This window comes from Odontesthes bonariensis, chromosome 7, assembly GCF_027942865.1.
Source record: "Odontesthes bonariensis isolate fOdoBon6 chromosome 7, fOdoBon6.hap1, whole genome shotgun sequence".
Taxonomy (NCBI): Eukaryota; Metazoa; Chordata; class Actinopteri; order Atheriniformes; family Atherinopsidae; genus Odontesthes; species Odontesthes bonariensis.
The window spans coordinates 1,486,558-1,505,942 of NC_134512.1; the positions used below are offsets into that span (position 1 = coordinate 1,486,558).

Below are 19,385 nucleotides of genomic sequence, written 5' to 3' on the forward strand. Positions count from 1 at the left end.
TGTAACTGGACCTGCTCTGGTGGTGCTGCTGCTGCTGGAGGGGTCTGTAACTGGGCCTGCACTGGTGGTGCTGCTGCTGCTGGAGGGGTCTGTAGCTGGACCTGCTCTGGTTCTGGAGGGGTCTGTAACTGGGCCTGCACTGGTGCTGCTGCTGCTGGAGGGGTCTGTAGCTGGGCCTGCACTTACTCCTTTGCTACTCCTGACAGCAAAAATGCATACAATATGATGGTTACCAATTCTAAACACAGGTTTTAGGAATTTATAATCCAATGTATTAAATTTGGCTGGGTTTTTTTTGTTTGCTTTTTTTTGCCAAAATGACCTCAACATACCCACTGAAAAAGTCCCTCAGTATCCGCTTCATTGTCAGAGTTACAGCTTCTGAACAGAAAAATCAAGTTAAATACCAATGTATGTGGGGGTGGTCCACTATGCACTGGCTCACAAACTTGAATGTAGTTAAAATCAACATGAGCTACAGTACAGAATGAAAAGGAATTGAGCTACCTAAAGACAGTGTGGCACTGTATCCATCTGATGTTATTAACACGCGAAGCAAAAAAAAAAAAAAAAGGTGCGGGTGGGAGCGGGACTAAAAATCCTATCTTTTTGCGGGAGCGGGCGGGCGCGGGACTGTAAATTCTGTCCCGTGCAGGCCTCTAGTTTCCATACGCAAAGCTACGTTGCAGCAGGCATTCGTTCAATCAGTTAGCCAACTCTTTTTTTTAAACATTCTGATGTGATATTTAACTAGCAGGCTAGAACCCACAGAATAACTAACTTGGTAAATGAACAATCTGACAGAAATACAGTCTGAAATACGAACTTGATGGTGATTTTTATTTCTCGACTGAGAGCCGTCTGTTAATGTTAGCAAACGCACCACCAAGTAGATCTGCATTAGGTTACTGTTTACTTACAATACAAAAGGACATTCATTGCCTGAGAAGCTAAAATGCACGAAAGAAGCACAACTTAACCCTGTCTTGCTAAAGCATTGTTCCTATGGTGATAAATGTATTTGCAAATTCATAGCACGAAGATACAGCACAGACAACTACCAACTGCAAACTCGTTTCACTCAGAATGAAATCTCGGACGCGCATGTTGCACTGCCTGCCTGGCTGGATTGAATAATGCTAACTGTGATGTCATGGCTCTGCGCATGTGCACAGTGCTGTAATTCACCTAAACTTGCTTTTATTTTCAGCGTAATTATTGACAAACCTTTCTGACAATTGTAATATTTTTTAGAAGACTTGAAAAATGAATTTAATCACGTTAAAAAATGTTTTTGTTTTTTTTAAATATGAACACTGGAGCAGGCGGAGCGGAGCTCCGTTTGCCGGTCCGTCTGAAGTGAGGCGGCGGAGCTGCGCTCCGGAGCGCTCCGCCCCAATTTAAACCCTGGGCATCAGACAGAAACTCAGTGTTGGTTAGCCTACCACTCTGTTGGCCACCAGAGGGCATTTTTTGAGTTCATCGTCAGCCTCTGTCTCAGCACACACCAGTGAAACGGACCCCACTGACCTGTCACTCTGCACTGGACCAGAATCTCTGGAAAAATAAGGCTTGAGCATGTTCACATGACACAGCCGTGTCTTCCTTCTACGTTCAGGAGAGTTAATTACATAATCAGTGTCAGATACTTTCCTCTCCACCACATAGGGACCCAGGAACCGAGTAGTGAGAGCAGTTCCTGGTAATGGTGACAACACAAACACCTGGTCGCCTGGTTTAAAACAGCGCACAGCCGCCTTACGGTCATACCGTTTCTTCATGGCTCCTTGGGATGCTGACAGAGTTTCTTTAGCAGGAGCAGTTGCTCTATGCAACCGTGCCCTTCACTGTGAAACAAAGTCCACCACACTGGTTTTAGACGGAGGGTTACTTGTGAACTTATCTTGTAACACCTTCAGGGGACCCCAGACATTATGTCCAAACACTAGTTCAGAAGGACTGAATCCAAGGGATTCCTGTTTTGCATCCCGAATGGCAAACAGCATGAAAGGTAACCCCTCATCCCAGTCCTTACCCGTCTCGTAGCAAACCTTTTGCAGCATTGCCTTTAACCCTCTGGAGTCTAAGGCCTTTTCAGAGACTTTGAGGCAGTTGTCACCACCTTGACATTTTCAAGCAACTGTAAACATCTATGCAAAAGTGACACATATGGTTGTATTCTGAAAAGCCTAACAAAAAACAATATGAGAGTGAAGTGAATGTAATACAAACAAGTTTTATTTAAATTGAGGGTAAACACAACTGTTTTAGAGGTCTTCAAACAGTGCAAGAAAACACACTATAAATATATCTAGCCAAGACTTTTGAAGGTTGGACCTTGTAAACAAAAGTGTTGGCTGCATAAAAGTAAAAAGTGCAGTCAGAAATGTTTTTTTGTTTTCACACAAACTGTAAAAAAGTAATTGTAACTCCAGGCAGTGTCCCTGTTAGTTGAATACTAATTAGATGGGTGTGTAACACCCCTGATTCCCCCCCACCCCCCTGTCACTCTCCATGTGATAATTGTCTGTCACTGGTAGGACATTGCTGCCTTCCCCCACATGCTGGCTGAATGGGGCGTGTTCTCACCTGTGAATAGCCACTCAATCACCTGGTACTTTACATGTGAATAGCGATAGGTGTGGCCGAGGAAGCTGCTGCAGTCTGAGACTACAGAAAATCCAAAGATTTCTGTTCACTCTCTTTAAAAAGGGCCAGCTATATAATTTATTTTTAAAATATATATATTTGAAAACTAGAAGTTTCAAGGTTTTTAATGGTGTCACTTATATGTTTCAATGACAAAAACTCACAGAGTTACAGATGTGTTTTTGGAGATGTGTCAAAAATGCCCACCGGTGGGCATTAGACCCCAGAGTGTTTGGTGCCATCGCTCCAATGCGCCCTGTGACTCAGGATGATAGGCGCTGCTCACAGCATGAGACGCTCCTAAGGACTGCAAAGTCTGTTTGAATGTTCTTGACAGAAAATTAGTGCCTTGATCTGTCTGCACCACACGAGGTAAACCAAAAGTTGTAAAGAATTTAATCAATGCTTTACTCACCACAGTCGCAGTAATTTTTCGCAGGGGAATAGCCTCTGGAAACCATGTGGTTATACACATTACAGTGAGTAAAAACTGGTACCCAGACTTAGTTCTTGGCAAAGGACCCACACAATCCACAATAACATGCTCAAAGGGTGCTCCAACCGCTGGAATAGGATGCAAAGGGGCTGGAGGAATTTTCTGGTTTGGTTTGCCAGCTACCTGGCAGATGTGGCACGTCCTGCAGAAACACGCCACATCTGCCTTCAACCCTGGCCAAAAGAAATGTTTTAAAATCCTGTCATAGGTCTTAGTGATGCCTAAATGACCAGACCAAACATGTTCATGTGCCAAGGTTAGCACATGGTGCCTGTAACTGGTTGGCACTACAATCTGATGTATCCACTCCCAGTCCTCATCCGACACTCCACACCGTGGGAACCACCTGCATACCAAGAGTCCCTACTGCAAAAGATAAATCGGCTCAACGGCTCATCGCGGCTCAACGGAACCGTGAGATCGGGAGTCTGATCAACCTTCTCTGTATCCTGTGGCTTTTTGTCCGCACTTTTCATACACTTATTAGACGACAGCTTGTCTTCAGAAAAGACAGTTGCAAATAAAGAGTCTGACTGGGAAAATTCACTATCCTGCCTTCGAGCTTGTGTTTGGGGTGAGTACACCAACCCCAAACACATGTGGACTCTCTTTGGTTGCATCGATGGGCTCAGTGTCAGGGATGGGCATGCTCACCACCTCTGGTGTGGGATACACTTTCCCACCAGCCAGATCATTTCCCATAATGAAATGAATGCCCTCCATCGGTAAACAGGCTCGAACAGCCACTGAAAAGAACCCGGTTACCAGGCTTGTCCTCACATGAACCCGATGCATGGGAGCAAGCACACACTCCATGCCAATGCCTCTCACTATTGCTGATGAACCACAAGGCGACCTCTCACTTCGTGGTAAGACATCTGAAAGAATAAATGATTGTGAACCACCCGTGTCCCGCAGCACATTAACTGGACGCTCATCACTAGCATTTCCAGTGAGTGACACAAATGCTTTAAAAGTGAAAGGTTTAAAACATTCCTCTGACTCAAATGGAAAGTGATCGTTAGGGTGCACCGTTTTAATTAATCCCACACCCTTTGGTTTGTTTGGAGGCGCTGCCAGTTGTTTTTGTTTCAGCATTTTACAGTCAGCAACCAGGTGGCCTGTTTTAAAACAGTAAAAACATTTCCTCTCGCCCTTTGGGCTGGGTGGAGAACAGGGGGCGCGCACACCTTGCTGCATCCCTCCAACTCTGTCCAGATTATGGGTCGGAGAAGATCCCCATCTATTAAAACTGCTTTTATGAGTGAGGACATATTCATCTGCCAGCACAGCAGCCTGGTGAAGAGTAACTGCCTTCCCTTCATTTAAATGGGTTACTATTCGCTCAGGGACACAGTTCTTAAACTCTTCAACCAGCAGAAGTTCACGTAAAGCAGAGAAATTGCCCACCTCACAGGCTGAACACCACCAATCAAACAACATGCTTTTTTCTCTTGGAAAATCAACATGTGTCTGATGGGATCATTTTCTAAGACCAAGGAAATGTTGTCTATAGGCTTCAGGTACCAACTCATTAACACGAAGAACGGCACTCTTAAGTTTCTCATAGCTCAAACTATCTTCAGTGGAAAGTGCAGCGCACGCTTCCTGAGCCTTACCAGTCAGCTTGCACTGTAAAAGAATGGCCCACACATCTTTTGGCCAGCACAGAGCACTTGCAATGCGCTCAAATGCACTGTAATAAGACTCGACTTCAGCCTCACGGAAAACAGAAACTAATGTGATATTATTTTGCATATTTGCTACCTCAAACGGTTGCTCAGAGTTGGACTCTGTCTGCAAGTGGACAGATTTGTCTGAAGAATTCCCTGAACCTCCCGACTGCAACTCCAACTGACAAAGTCGGATCTTAGTATCCGCTTTCAACCTTCTGAGTTCCAATCTCTCCCGGAGTTGGAGCTCCCGTTCTTGCTCTCGCTCCTCTTTTTCAAGTTGGAGGCGAGCTAAACGGACTTTTATACGGGCATCGATTCGGGATGCCATGGAAGATTCCACAGAAAATAGCTCAAACGGTGGCAAAGTTACTGGCCCTTCGCCCACACGGCTGGCCCGAACACCAGGGGAAACAAAAGGCAACACCGGTGGCTCAGTGCCACTCTCACCAGAGGGTGCGGCGGTTTTAACACCAACCTGCAAGTCAACAGGCTGTCCATCAACAGGTAAGGTAAGGGAGAGAACACCAGCATCAATCAATGCCTTCAAAATAATCCCTTTTAACTCCGCTTTACGTAGCGAGCTAGCAACAGAAATGCCATAATGCTCGGCTATGTCATGTAAATCTCGCTTCCTTAATTTATTCAGCTGATCCACCGTAGGATCTGCTACAAACAAAGCTAGATCAAAGGTTGCCATAGTATAAGCTACAGTTACTCACCAAAGTAGCACAAATAACAAGACGCCAGCCGACTTGTGTACAACCGTGTCACGTGCACAGAATCCCCAGTACCTGCCTCCCCCCACCACTCACCTTTCTATCTTCTGAGGCTTGCCAGGCACGAGGCGACTTTAAAGGCACAACTTCAGCAGCAATACAAGCCCTGAAATGCCTGCCCCCAACAGAGAGTGAATCTCCACCCAGGATTCGCCCCGAAAATAACAAATCAAAATAACAAACGAGTGCCCAAAGGAAGAACTGAACACTCGGTTCAGCTGGACACTCACCTGTCCTTACTGGGAATCCTACACACCCGTCAGCAAACAACTCACTACACACACAGCCAATCAGCTTCTGAATATTTCCCCAGATCTCGGACGAGCCCCCAATTGTTACGGGGTAACAATAAAGTGTTCCAAGCTGAGGAAATAAAACAATGAAAACTGATGGGTAATGTTAAATGGTTATTTATTGGAAAAGAAAAGTAATACTATTCAACCAAAACCTAGAAGAAAAACACAAACCCTACGGAACCTGCTGAGGACAAACAAGAGCCTATATGATTAACAGAACAACAAAACCCAAAATCAAATTGTTATCCTCCTTCCACTGAAAAAGTTACGCTTCACGACAACCTGCACAAGCTACTGCAAAAACACTCCAACAATAGCTGGACCCACTGGCCCCAGGGTTGCGTCTTCCAGCATCTTTTAAAAGCAGCCCAGCTGATTAGACCTAGTCACTCACAGCTGGGACAACTCACCTGCTCACCAACTCAACTGGCTGCAGCCCTAACACACACACACACACAGACACTATATACGACCCTTGGGACGTAACAGAGGTGATTGATCTTAATTGAATTAGATGAAAAAGCCACTTACTTTGACAAAATGAGAAGAGAAACCAGCTTGAGCCATCTGCAAACCGAACCCTTGACCGTGACTGGTAGTGCCTGCAAAAGAAGACATAGCTTTAAGACGAGATTTGATCCTTCAACCACTCATACATACTCCTGTTACAATTGAATGCATGTCATCAATTAATATATTTAGTAGTTTAACCATCTTTGAATCTAGGCTCATTACTTTTTTGTTTTTCATAATAATCTTTAAAAAACATTTGTAACAAAAATTGTTGTTCAATTGTCAAAGCATAATAATGTGTTGAAACTGTCCTGGTAAAAAAAAATATATTTCTGCTACGCAGAAATATATCAATGGGCACTCTGATGAAGAGCACTCTTCACCAGAAATCTATCTTGAGTCTGAAGCACTAGTCAACAAAAACTTAATAAATGGAGAAATGCTTCTCCAAGAAATGGTTTTGTTGTATTGATGATGCAGAGTGGACTAACCTCAACATGACCTCAAATTTAAATACCAGTTCTAACAGTTAATCAGGAAAAAAAAACAATACAAAAAGTATGACAGATAGTTGTTAAAGTAACCTACCTAACTAGCACTGCATAATTCAACTGTATTTCAGATTGTGTTCTTTAGCAGTTTTCCTTTTTTAATAACACCAGTTTTTTTTTTCAATTAAAACACATCTACTGCCAAGGCAGTGTTTTGCTGTGATTGTATTATTGCTGCATCTTTCTTCCAGGTGTTTAGTTTTCACTTGCTAATGGAGATGTTTGAGCATAAGGTAGTTCATACATGTACTTGCTACCTGGCCACCATCGGTTGTAGGTTGATAATTGATTTTGTTGTCATACCATCAGACCTGCAGCTATATGTCTTGGACACTTGGGTTAAGAGTGGCCAGAGATGTCAACTGACGTCACTCAGTGGACAGACCTGGTTAACTCTAATGAGTAGAGAGGGTAAACTAAGAGCATCTAGTGGAGGAGCCTGTCGGGGAGATCAACACACATCTTCAGGAGAGCTTTTCACATGTTCCCAGGGAGTTTGGAGACATAGAATCTGACTGGGCCATAAACCGAGCGGGATCAGCAGGGAACAGCTGTGGATTCAGCTTCCAAGAGCCTTCATTACTGCCTGTTATGGCAGCAATCAGAGAGTGACTCCCAGAGAGTGACACTCGGGGTCACCTGGAGCAGCTGACAGGTACCGTAGGGCCAAGAGGGCGGCAGTGTTAGTGGTTGCAGCCGTCTCAGGCTGTGCTTGGACTGGGTGGGGATCTGCTGACCCAAACTAAGGGTATTGTAAAGCAGTGGAAAGATCACTTTGAGGATCTCCCTAATCCGGCCACCATGTGATCCACTGAGGAGGCAGAGTCTGAAGACTCAGGAAGACACACCGAATACCTTGGCAGAGGTAAAATAAATTTGTCCCAGGATGCTGAAAACTGGATGTTGTGGGACTGTCTTGGCTGACATATCTATTCCATGTTGTGCGGAGGATGTGCTCCAACAACCAGATCCCACTACTCAGCCTTCCCAAGAAGGTTTACTCCAGGGTTTTCAAAAGGAGGCTCGAACCATTGGTCTAACCTCAGATTCGGGATATGAGGTGTGGTTTTTGTCCAGGTCATGGAGTGTGCCAGGTGTGCATCTTGTCAGCAATTCTATTTGTGTTATTTGTGGAGAGGATCACAAGGCATAGTCAGGAAGAGGAGGGTGTCTGGTTTGAGAATCTCAAAAAAACAGACAAAAAAACCTAGCTGCAGCAGAAGGATCGTATAGCATCACCGAATCAACTCCCTCAAGCTATTCAAATCTAACACAGTACCCAAACCACAGATTGAGAAGTTGTGACAGCAATCTTCAAATCAGGGTTATTATTTGGTCTTTGACCCACAATTATGGCGCGTTTCCACTAGCTCGCTTCGACTCGGCGCGCTATTTGTGTGTTTCCACTAGCACGCAGTACCTGCAACCGGGTACACTTTTGGTATCACCTCAGCCCAGTTCCAAGCGAGCCGAAGCGTTACTAAAACATGACGTCAGCCGACTGCCTTCCACTGATTGGCCGATGAGTGTCGTCACTGGAAGGAGGAGTCTTCTCTGGCTGTCTTCTCTTGCCTTCTGTGCGACAAAAAGCCACAGGGTGAGCAGCCACAGGGTGAGCAGCAACACGAGCGCCTCCGTGTCCTCCATACTATCCTCCTCGTATGTGGTTGTTGTTGTTCTGGTCTTCCGGATTTGTACGTTGCTCTGCGCCGTGTAAATGACGTCACGGAGGTTTCGCGCAGCCGTGTTACGACGACCCCACCCACGTCGAGGAGGCACGAAGTGATACTCTGTTGTAATGGAAACACTACCAAACCGAGCCGTGCCGAGCCGTATTGAGCCGTGCCGAGCTAGTGGAAATGCGCCATTAGTTTAAGCTCTTCTAAAACCTGACTCAGTTTTTCCTCACCTGAAGTGGAAATCATAAAAAAAACTGTTTGCTTTGAGTAGTCCACCTTATTGTGAGTTTTTCTCTGAATTCTCAGATTTTTTAAAATCTCAATAATGATGAGTTCAGACAAACTCTTTGTCGTGGGTGACTTTAACATTCATGTAAATGTTGAAAATAAATGTCTAAGTAATTGCCTTTAATTATATGTAGTATTCAATTGGCTTTTCTCAAAATGAACAGACCTACTCACAGTCTTAATCATACGCTTGATCTTGTGCTGATATATGACATTGTGTAAACAATTAATAATATTTCCATACAACCCTGTCTTATCTGATCATCTTTTAAGTACTTTGAGTTTTACATGACTTGACAACACAGAATATGAGAAGATATTTCTTTAGAGCAGATGTCTATTAGAAACCTTAAACCTAATTTTTAAAAATCCGTTTGGTGACCCAAATTCATGTTTTAGGTTAAACGTTGCTATAGACCTAGACTGCTGAGGGATGTTGTTGACTCCTCTGTCCTGTCGGGGCAGACGGCTCCTCTCTCTGAGTATTGTTCTGCTGGAAGTTTCTTCCTATTAAAAGGAAGTTTTCCTTTTAATAGTGCCTCCTCTCTGTATGCACAGGATTGAAATGAAAAGGAGAGGCATTGAATCAAAGAGAACTTTTAATGTGACCTCTTGGTTTCCTTAGCTAGGCAACTTTTTTCTAATTGGAATAATATGTATAGGACAATTTTGAATTTGAAAGATTTTGATTTCATTGTCTTAAAATTGGATAATTATAAACTAGATTATAATTGTCTTGAATTGTGCCTTGAGATGACATCTGTTTTCTGTTTTGTGTGGCGCTATAAAAAATAAATTTAATTGGATGGTACTTAATTGAATTGAACTTAATAAAAGTAAACTAAGTGTGTGGAGCTGCCAGTATGAAAGTCAGCCCCTCCAAGTTTGAGGCAATGGGGCTCATGCAAGAACATTTTTGTGTTTTAATTCGAAATTTCTCTCAGTTTTTTCATACGAAGGTCTCGTACGAACACGCCACGTCAGATTCAACAAACGCTCTTAACTTCGGAAAAAGTGTGTAAACGACCTGCGTAAATGATGAATGCCACCCGTGCGTATTTAAGTGCACGAGGATAGTAGATTTGGATACTCCACGCCCAAAATGATACCATATAAGGCTGTGCTTCCTCTCTCCTGTGGCAGGAAGTGTTGAGTGTTGAGTCATGAGAATGGCATCAAGGTGCAAAAAGAACTTTAGGGGCTCTGAGACTGAAGTTCTGCTTTCAGAGATCCAGAAAGGAAAATCTGTCATTTTTATCAGTGTCAGCAATGGAATTACGGGACCTGCTAAAGCAAAGAAATGGGAAGTTATTATGAGTGCTGTTAATTCTGTGTTACCTGTAGTTCGTAATGTCACCAAAATAAATGAGAAATGGTTTGATATGAAAATGGCTTTAAAATGCGCGCGATGACTGCAACTAAAGCCATGCAATCAGTTGTTGCCTCATCATTATGGCACTTTGATGGGGCGGTCCATGAGGGGGGTGTTCTGGCACCACACCTTCTGGTCTGCCTGGGCTGGTTCAAGTTGTGGGAGACCCTCATTCATGGCAATATTGTGCAAAACGCAGCATGCCAGAATAATCTGGCATGCCTTCTCTGGGCTATAAAGCAGTTTGCCCCCCCCCCCCCCCCCCCCCCCGCTGTATCGAGACACACCCACCTGGCCTTCAGCTCACCAATAGCGCGCTCCACAACACCATCAGTCATATCAGTGATATCATTATGGGGTATAATGTATATATTTATTTATGTTTGCTTCAAAGTAATTAAATATACAATCCATTAGTCAAGCAAACTTGATTTGAATAACAGCAGACTATTTTAGGAAACTCCTACGACAGGTCTGGATCACTCGTAAATTCTGTTCGTACCTGAAAGAAAACGTAAAATACGAAAAGATTGGTGAATGCGCAAATTCTCTTAAATCACTTGTACACACGACTTAAGAACAAATCTGTGCATACGAACATTTTTGCATGAGGCCCAATGTTTGTTATTCAGAAAGGGTGAAGTGTTGCCTCTGGTTCGGAGACAGGTCCTTGACTAGTGCAGGAGATTAGACTAGATAGAACTTTATCGATCCCTTGGGGGAAGTTCCCTCAGGGAAATTCAGAGGAGTTTAAGTATCTTGTGATTTTCATGAGTGATGGTGGGATAGAAACTTCATCAATCGTGGTGCTCATGTAGTAACAAGTTAGCTGAGCCAATAGGCAAAGTTTTCCTTTTACTGGTCTATCTACGTTCCGGCCCTCACCTATGATCATGAGTAGTGACCAAAAGAATGAGCTTGCAAATAAAAGTGGCTAAAATGAGTTGCCATCAGAAGATGTCTGGGCTCAGCCTTAGAATTCGGGCAAGGAGCACACACATTTGGAGGGAACCTGGAGTAGAGCCACTACTCCTCCACATCGACAGGTGTCAGCTGAGGTGTTTTGGGCATCTGATTAGGATGCCTCTTGATAGCCTCCTTTTGGAGATTTACAGCAGGTCTACTCAGGAGGAGAACCAGGGGTTGACTGAATATGCTCAGGAGATTATACATCCCTTCTGACCTGGACAGGTCATGGAGTCCCCCAGGGATGAGCTAGAGAGAGATTTCTGGGTTTTCCTCCTGGACCTGTTGCCTCCACCTAACGACTTTGGAGAAGAGGAAGATAATGCATGGATGGATGGATGGATTGTTGATAGAATCAACTGGGCAACACACCAATGGGGCAAACACAGATATGCTTCTGAATCATCTAATGTCAGACTTTATTCCAAGACAAACTCTCATTCCACCTCTGCATTACATCAGGCAGATTTGCTAAACTAATTTCAAGGTCATAAAAACAAAGATTTATGAGATTAAACAATGCCAGTGGCCTGTCAAGTTTTTCTCAGAATATACTGAAAAATGTTTCAACATGCTCATTCTTAACGCACCTTCCAGAGAGAAAATTCGTTCTCCGAGAGCATCCACAATGTTCTTCAGTCCAGTTTCATCCGTCACTTCGAAGAAGTGCTTCTCATCAGGGTCACTGGCAATGAACTTGATTTCCTTGAGAAAGGCTTCGGGGTTTATTCCACGACGATTGTAATAACCTAAAACCTGAGGATGGCATGAGAAATACTGTGGTATCCAAAGGTTTTCAAATTAAAAGGTTGGAGAAAAGCAAAAGGACTTTGTTGAATGGCTAAAAGAAAAACTGATTGAGAAGCAGTTCAGTTTTATCTTTATAGACGTGTAAAGATGGACGGAGTGAAGAAGGATTTAAAATGAGAAAGAAAATCTTGCAAATTGCGTGAGGTATTTCTGAATTGAAGTTAAAGAACTCACAGCAATGGCATACATGGTAATGTTGTCTTCCTTGCTGTCACTGACAGCCTCCATCAGCTGAGGACTGTCATGAGATTCGCCATCTGTGATCACAATCATCACCTTCTGAGCTCCTGGCCTGCCACCACGTTGGAATGCCTCTGATCTGCATGGTAAAATCAGAAGATAGTCACTAGAGTTAACCCTAATTCAGACAAAAATCCTGTGTAATACAGGTTAAAAGTCTCTTCTTTGATATCAGGTTACATCCTGTCAACGCTGTGACGCTTTGCGGTAAGACGTGTTGCATCACTTCCTGTTACCTTGCTTGTGCACTGTGGAATTTCTTGCTCCGCTTGGAGTACTGATAATCACTTTATTTCGATCTATAACTTACACAATTTTGCATAGTTAAACTCTATAGCTTACGGTTCTGTTCTAACACACTCCTACAGATCTTTATTCTCACTTTTTAACGGTGTGTCTGGTTCTCTAGCGTAGCATGGCTACCGGTTCTCTTCCTCCTTCTCCTGCTTTCACCTGCTCCGTGTGTCAGATGTTTAGTTACTCCTCTGCCTCCTTTAGCGATAATGGTACATGTAACAAATGTAGTCTTTTTGTAGTTTTGGAGGCGAGGTTATCTGAATTGGAAGCTCGGCTCTGCACTGTTGAAAATCAACCGATAGCGAGCCAGGTCCCTTTTGCCAGTGTGTAATCCACCAGCCAGGATTACAACGTGGCTTTGTGACTGTCAGGAAGAGGCATAGCTCTAAAGTCAAGCCCGTTGTTCACCATCGACCTGTCCACGCTTCAAACAGATTTTCCCCACTCAGCGACACACCCGCTGAGGACAAAACCCTGGTAATTGGCAGCTCCATAGTCAGAAACGTGGCATTAGAGGCACCAGCGGCCATAGTCAAATGCATTCCAGGGGCCAGAGCGGGCGACATAGAATCCTATTTAAAACTGCTGGCTAAGGATAAACGTAAATACGGTAAAATAGTTATTCACGTCGGCGTTAATGACACCCGGTTGCGCCAATCGGAGGTCACTAAAATTAATGTTGCATCGGTGTGTAATTTTGCCAAAACAATGTCGGACTCCGTAGTTTTCTCTGGACCCCTGCCAAATCTGACCAGTGATGACATGTTTAGCCGCATGTCGTCCTACAATCGCTGGTTGTCTAGATGGTGTCCAGCAAACAACGTGGGCTACAGAGATAACTGGCAATCTTTCTGGAGAAAACCTGGTCTGATGAGGAGAGACGGCATCCATCCCACTTTGGAAGGAGCGGCTCTCATTTCTAGAAATATGGATGAATTTATTTGCCACCCTAAAACATGACAACCCAGGGCTCAGAGCAGGATGCAGAGTTGTAGTCTTACACACTTCTCTGCAGCTTCCCACCTGCTGCTACCCACCCAATCAATTAACACAAAAGGAGCAAATCCTCTTGTGCAAAAAGAAATTATTAAAACAAAAACTTTAACTGAACAAAAACATCATACTATTAAATGTGGTCTGCTGAATATCAGATCTCTCCTTTCGAAGTCTCTGTTAGTGAATGAGTTGATGTGTGATCATCATATTGATATATTTTGTCTTACAGAAACCTGGCTGCAGCAGGAGGATCATGTTAGCATCATGTTAGCATTATGTTAGCATTAATGAATCATCTCCCTCTGACTGTTTAAATGTTCACGTTCCTGGAACCACAGGCAGAGGAGGAGGAGTGGCAGCTATCTTCAGATCAGGGTTACTAATCAGTCCCAGACCCAAGATTAGTTTGAGCTCTTTTGAATCTCTGATTCTCAGTTTTTCCCACGCAAAGTGGAAATCCCAGAAACCTCTTGTGTTTGTTGTTGTGTATCGTCCACCTGGCCCTTATTCTGAGTTTCTGTCTGAATTCTCAGAGTTTTTATCCCAGTTAGTGCTGAGTACAGATAAAGTCATTGTAGTGGGTGACTTTAATATTCATGTAGATGTTGAAAATGACAGCCTGAATATGAACTTTAATTCTATATTAGACTCTATTGGATTTTCTCAGAGTGTTCACGGACCGACTCACTGCCTTAATCACACCCTTGATCTTGTGCTGACTTATGGCATTGAGAGTGAACAGTTAACAGTGTTCCCTCATAACCCTGTCTTATCTGACCATTTTCTGATAACCTTTGAGTTTACATTACTTGACTATACAGTTTCTGAGAAGAAATTTACATATAGAAGGTGTCTATCAGAGGATGCTGTAACCAGATTTAAAGAATTAATTCCATCATCCTTTTCTTCACTGCCATGTGCAGATATGACAGAGGACGACTACCTAAACTTTACTCCAGCAGCACTTGACTCTCTTGTTGACAGCACTATAGTTTCAATGCGTACAGCACTGGACAATGTTGCCCCTCTGAAAAGGAAGGTAATCAGTCAGAAGAGGTTGGCTCCTTGGTATAATTCACAGCTGCGTGCTTTAAAGCAGACTGCAAGAAAGCTGGAGAGACAGTGGCGTTTCTCTAATTTAGAAGAGTCTCAGTTAGTCTGGAAAGATAGTTTAACAATGTATAAGAAAGCCCTTCGTAAAGCTAGAACTGCTTATTATTCATCATTGATAGAAGAGAATAAGAACAATCCCAGGTTTCTTTTCAGCACTGTAGCCAGTCTGACTAAGAGTCCGAGCTCTGCTGAGCCAGTTATTCCTTTAACTCTCAGCAGTGATGATTTCATGAGCTTCTTTATTAATAAAATTGTTTCTATCAGAGAGAAGATTGATGGAGTCCTTCCCACTATTATCAGTGATGTATCATCAAGTACAGCAGCTTTAGAAGTATCTTTAGAACCTGATTTGTATTTAGACGGCTTCTGCCCAGTTGATCTCTCTGAACTAACAACAGCAATAGTCTCTTCTAAACCATCAACTTGTGTTTTAGACCCAATCCCAACCAGACTGTTCAAGGAGGTTTTCCCATTAATTGACACTTCCATATTGGATTTGATCAATCTGTCTTTGTTGACAGGATATGTACCTCAGCCTTTTAAGGTTGCTGTAATTAAACCTTTACTTAAAAAACCTACTCTTGATTCAGAAGTGTTGGCTCATTATAGACCTATATCCAATCTCCCTTTTATGTCTAAAGTTCTTTTACACAGAAATAATGTGTTTGAAGAGTTTCAGTCAGGATTCAGAGTGCATCATAGCACAGAAACTGCACTGCTGAAAGTTACCAATGATCTCCTCTTAGCCTCTGATAGCGGACTTGTGTCTGTGCTTGTCCTGTTGGATCTCAGTGCTGCATTTGATACGGTCGATCACAGTATCTTATTACACAGACTTGAACATGTTATTGGGATTAAAGGAACTGCATTAGGCTGGTTTAAATCATATTTATCTGATAGATTTCAGTTTGTTCTTGTAAATGAAGAATCTTCCTCACACACCAGAGTAAGTCATGGAGTTCCCCAGGGTTCTGTGCTTGGACCGATTCTTTTTACTTTATACATGCTTCCATTAGGTAACATTATTAGACAGCATGGCATAAATTTCCATTGCTATGCTTATGATACTCAGCTGTACTTATCTATAAAACCAGATGAACCCAATAGGTTGGTCAGACTACAAGCATGTCTTAAAGACATAAAGACCTGGATGACTCAGAACTGTCTGCTGCTAAATTCAGACAAAACTGAAGTCGTTATCTTTGGACCTGAGCGTTTCAGGGAGAAATTGTCTAGCTATATAGTTACTCTAGATGGTATTTCCTTGGCTTCTAGTTCTACAGTGAGGAACCTTGGAGTTATTTTTGACCAGAACTTATCATTTGACTCGCATATAAAACAGGTTTCTAGGACTGCCTTCTTTCACCTTCGTAATATTGTTAAAATCAGGAACATCTTGTCTCAGAGTGATGCAGAAAAACTAATTCATGCATTTGTTACTTCAAGATTGGACTACTGTAATTCTTTATTATTGGGCTGTCCCACATATTCTCTGAAAAGCCTTCAGTTGATCCAAAATGCTGCAGCCAGAGTTTTGACGAGAACTAACAGGAGAGATCATATTTCTCCAGTTTTAGCTTCTCTTCATTGGCTCCCTGTTAAATTCTGAATAGAATTTAAGATTCTTCTCCTTACATATAAAGCTCTTAATGACCGAGCTCCATCATATCTTAAAGATCTCATTGTAAGATATTTTCCTAACAGAGCACTTCGTTCCCAAACTGCAGGTTTACTTGAGGTTCCCAGAGTTTCTAAAAGTAGAATGGGAGGCAGAGCCTTCAGTTATCAGGCCCCTCTATTGTGGAATAAGCTGCCAGTAAATGTCCGGGAAGCAGACACCCTTTCCACTTTTAAGACCAGGCTTAAAACTTTCCTTTTTGATCAAGCTTATAGTTAGGGATGGCTCAGGTGATCCTGAAACATCCCATAGTTAAGCAGCTATAGGCCTAGACTGCTGGGGGGCCTCATCTGACACACCTTTCCTCACTTCACTCTCTTTATGTATATGTGATATTATTATGGTCATTAACTCGTGTTTCCCTGTTCCAACAGATATCCTTTGAATGGTGTTACAGTGTTTGTTGTCCCCTCTTTTCTGTCTTCTCAAACCCCAGCTGGTGGAGGCGGATGGCCACCCTTCCTGAGTCTGGTTCTGCCAGAGGTTTCTTCCTGTTAAAAGGGAGTCGTTTCTCTCCACAGTCGCCTCAGGCACGCTCAGGCCGGGAGATTGGACCGAAAAACAAAAAGTTTTCAGTGCAATCTGTTGGTTTTCTTAGCTAGGAAATTGTTTTTGAATTGGCTCTATATGAACGAATTGGATTATTTTATGAATTATGATTATTATTAATTAATTGAATTCCAATTGGCTTGAATTGGACTTACTATCTAAGTGCCTTGAGATGATATTTGTTGTATTTGGCGCTATATAAATAAAAATGAATTGAATTGAATTGAATTAAAAAAGGGAAATCATTTTTCTATCTAAAAAAAATAAATTATACATTGTTGTTTCAACAAACAAAATGATAAAGAAATGTATTTGTTTTTCTTTTGACAATTGCACAATGTGCTATATGTGATTAAATATTTGGTTCAGAACATCATATTCACAAGGACTTTTATGGCAATAGCTCTTTAAATTAAGATGTACCTAAGAATGAAAGTAATTATTTATTTTTTTTATTTTTATTTTATTTATTTATCAGATATCTTAAAAGATGACCAACAGCATGGATAATAACATTGACATTCAGAGAGTATATCATTTTCCTTATGTGTTCTGAATCATATGGTCAACATCTAATCAGCTGTCCCAAGGAAAGGTAGGACTGATGAGGGAATTTCATATCGGTTCCTCCGCCACCTCAGTCCTGCAACTAAAAAGCAAAACTTCCAAACAGCTAGTTTCCAAATTGAGTCCTCCAATAAATGTGCATACTTTGAAAAATAATTACCTTTAAATCCTGTAGTAATTACTGTAGAAGATTTAAAAGGCAACAGATGAACCTAATGTTGTTTTAGAAAGTACAAGAACTGCAAACAGTTACGTACTGGATGATGATAGTGTCATTATCCATAATGCAAATAAATAAATAAATAAAAGGTCCTACAAGCTTGTGAATGCTCCTAAGATTGTTTCTCTCAAATTGGGGCCACTTTAACCAAAAGTAGTCCTACTTTGGAAGCACAGTTGAATGTCCTTCAGTAGAAACCTGAAATATGTACATCTCCATTGATACATTTTTAGATAACCTATGTTTCATCAATATCTGTAAATAGAAAGAATGTCAGAAATATTAGTTAATACACAGACATTATACTGCTAATGTTTTTACTATTGTAATACACTATAACCAGTTATCAATAAGTGCACACTCTGCTGCCTCCAGTTAATTGAAAATGATGCAACTAGAGTTATCACTGAAACAAAAAGGCAAAAACACATCACTCTGCTTGCTTGTCAGTATTGCCATTAAATACAGCTCTAACATATTGAGCTCAGATCTGCCTGGCCATTGGGATCTGTTGATGTTTCTTTGCCAAATGTTCTCAGATCACAGAGAGATTGAGCTTTTCCATTAGAACCCTAATCTTATGCTCACTGAACTCGGCGGAGCTCGGCGACCTTATTTCTAAGTGTCGAGGGCAGTGGTATACGTTGAAGTTTCAGACTCTTCAACCTCTGTCTGACTCCTCCTCGCCTTCCTCGTTTCAGCGTCTTGTATTTGGTACCAAGCCAAGCTTGTTCCTAGTGCGTGTAGGACTCACCCAGAAGTGCACCTTGCCACAGACGCTGTTTATGATTTTTATGCACAGAATCTCAAGGCATAGTCTGGGAAGGGAAGCACCTAGGAAGGGAACTTCAGGGTCGTATCTATGCTTTTTGCGGATGATGTGGTTCTGTTGGCTTCTTCAATTCAAGGCCTTCAGCGTGCACTGGAGGAGTTTGTGGCTGAGTGTGAAGCAACCGGGATGAAAGTCAGCTCTTTCAAATACAAGGCCATAATTCGCAACCGGAAAAAGATGGAATCGTCTGAAATGAGTCCTTGCATCAGGCAGAGGAATTTCAGTATCTCAGGATCTTGTTCACGAGTTATGGTAAGTTGGAGCGGGAGATGGACAGATGGATTGGATTTTCGTCAGCAGTGATGAAAGCGTTGCTGTGGTCCAATGTGGTAAAGGGGACTGATCTTGATGGTAACTCTTTCAATTTACTGATCCATCTTTGTTCCAACTCTCATCTATGATCACAAGATCTGGATACTGACCCAAAGAATGAGGTCGCGGATACAACTGGCTGACTGGCTGACTGGATGACTAGAGATAAAGTGAGTGGCACAGCCATCCGGAGGGCACTCTTGAGTAGAACTGCTGCTCCTCTGCATCAAAAGGAACCAGCTGAGGTGGTTTAGATATCAGATGAGGATGCCCCCTCGATTGCCTCCCTTTGGAAATTTTTTGGGCACATTCAATTCCCAGAATATGCTGGAGGGATTATATATCCCTTCTGGCCTATGAACGCTTTGGGGTCACCCGAGGAGGAGCTAGAGAGTGTTGCTGGGGAGAGGGATGTCTGCGTCATGGTCACACCGACTAACTTTTACTTTAACTTTCAATCACATACGGCTTAAGACTATACTTACCAGTGTTAATTAAAATCTACTGTC

The 19,385-nt window shown here is 42.5% G+C and overlaps 1 protein-coding gene across 1 annotated transcript in view; it reads right to left on the bottom strand.

The window, feature by feature from the left end:
* itga11b (integrin, alpha 11b) overlaps positions 1-19,385 on the bottom strand; it is a 259,808-nt gene that overhangs the window by 110,046 nt on the left and 130,377 nt on the right. The window contains exons 8-10 of the mRNA XM_075469220.1: positions 12,247-12,391; positions 11,853-12,018; positions 6,425-6,495 (exon numbers count right to left, since the gene is read on the bottom strand). Coding sequence (XP_075325335.1) covers positions 6,425-6,495; positions 11,853-12,018; positions 12,247-12,391 — 382 coding nt within the window. The remainder of the gene's footprint in view (positions 1-6,424; positions 6,496-11,852; positions 12,019-12,246; positions 12,392-19,385) is intronic.